General features: G+C 47.4%; 1 protein-coding gene across 1 annotated transcript; it reads left to right on the forward strand.

Annotated features, from left to right (window-relative positions):
* The first annotated feature begins 315 nt into the window (after positions 1-315).
* On the forward strand, positions 316-1575 carry LOC121050022 (protein NYNRIN-like). The gene has a single exon (XM_040508555.1). The coding sequence runs from the start codon at positions 316-318 to the stop codon at positions 1573-1575; it is 1260 nt and encodes a 419-aa protein (XP_040364489.1).
* The last annotated feature ends 226 nt before the right edge of the window (positions 1576-1801 follow it).

Raw genomic sequence — 1801 nt, forward strand, 5'->3', positions numbered from 1 at the left:
GCAACTGGCGTTAACACTCATAATGGCCGCCCGGAGGTTGCGCCAATATTTCCAAGCACATACAATCCATGTTCTCACAAACCAACCGCTAAAGCAAGTTCTCCAAAATCCGGAACACTCAAGACGCCTAAGCAAATGGGCAATAGAACTCAGTGAATTTGACATCGATTACAAGCCCAGAACTGCCATCAGAGGGTAGGCAGTGGCTGATTTCAAAGCAGAGTTAACGGAACAACAACCGGAACATACCGCTAGCATAGTACCGAAGGACACCATTCAACACTCCGCGGACACATTGGCACAGAAACAATCACAATGGGATCTCTATGTCGACGGTTCCGGGTGTTCCAAGGTTCCGACGCCGGTATAATCCTCACAGGGCCAGGGGGACTTAATGCAGAATACACTCTAAAGTTCAATTTCAAGGCCTCCAACAATATGGCGGAATACGAGGCACTTATTGCAGGGTTGTTATTAGCCATTAATTGTGGAGCAGAAAATGTCAACATCTTCAGTGATTCACAGTTGGTGGTCAACCAAGTCAACGACACTTTTCAAGTCAAAGACAAACAACTGGCGGCATACCTAGGGTACACCAAGACACTGCTCGGCAAGTTCAGCTTCTTCAACATCACGCAAATACCCCGCGAAAAGAATGCTAAAGCCGATTCCTTGGCACACCTGGAAACAGCCCAACCACATCAAAGTCCCTCCGACACTAGGGTGGAAACCCTTGAAAAACCCAGCATCACAAAAATTCTGGCAAAAATCTACACCGTCGAGGTAAGCCCAAATTGGATGAACGAGATATTGAATTACAAGCGTGATGGTACATTGCCATCCGACAAGGTCGAAGCACGACGACTGGTAAGAAGGGCAACGTGGTACAACATCCAAAGTGGCAAACTCTATCGCCAAGGGTTCACACACCCCAACTTAAAATGTTTAACGCCAGAAGAGGGAAAACAAGTCCTAGCAAAAATACACGCTAGAGAGTGCGGTAATCATGCTGGAGCTAGATCGTTAGCTAACCGTACCATGCGCCAAGGTTATTTCTGGCCAACATTGGGCGATGACGCAAAAGAAGCATCCAGATTCTGTCACAAATGTCAGCAATATGCATATATTCTGCATGCGCCAGCAGAACCATTGTCCGTCATCATCACGCCCTGGATTCACTCCATGTGGGGGCTGGACATCTTCGGAAAACTCCCAACCGCCAAAGGTCAATTCAAATACATAATTGTAGCCATCGATTACGACAGTAAATGGATCGAGGCTGAACCATTAATGGCCATCACAACCGCTAAAGTCCAGCACTTCTTGTGGAAGAATATTTACTGTCGTTATGGAGTGCCCAACACAATCATTACCGACAACGGAACGCAATTCAACAATGAGGAACTCATCAACTTCACCGCCAAACTAGGCACCAAGATGCGTTTCGCTTCAGTGGCACACCCCCAGACCAATGGCCAGGTGCAATCCGCCAACAAAATCATAAAAAAGCTGCTAAAAAAGAAATTGGAAGACAAGAAAGGCCTATGGGCTGAGAAGCTCCCGGAAGTGCTTTAGGTCATCCGGACAACGCCAACTTTCACCAACGGCGAAACTCCATTCTGCATGATCTTTGGCACAGAGGCAGTCCTCCCCGTTGAGGTAACCCAACCTATGGCTAGGATTGACGGACATAACGCCACCACAAACATCATCGGCGTCAACCTCGACAAAGATCTATTAGAGGAAAAACGAGACAAGGCCCACCTGCACAACTTGCAAAACAAACGGCGAGTGTCACGTT

The sequence above is a fragment of the Rosa chinensis genome, chromosome 6 (genome assembly GCF_002994745.2).
Source record: "Rosa chinensis cultivar Old Blush chromosome 6, RchiOBHm-V2, whole genome shotgun sequence".
Lineage (NCBI taxonomy): Eukaryota > Viridiplantae > Streptophyta > Magnoliopsida > Rosales > Rosaceae > Rosa > Rosa chinensis.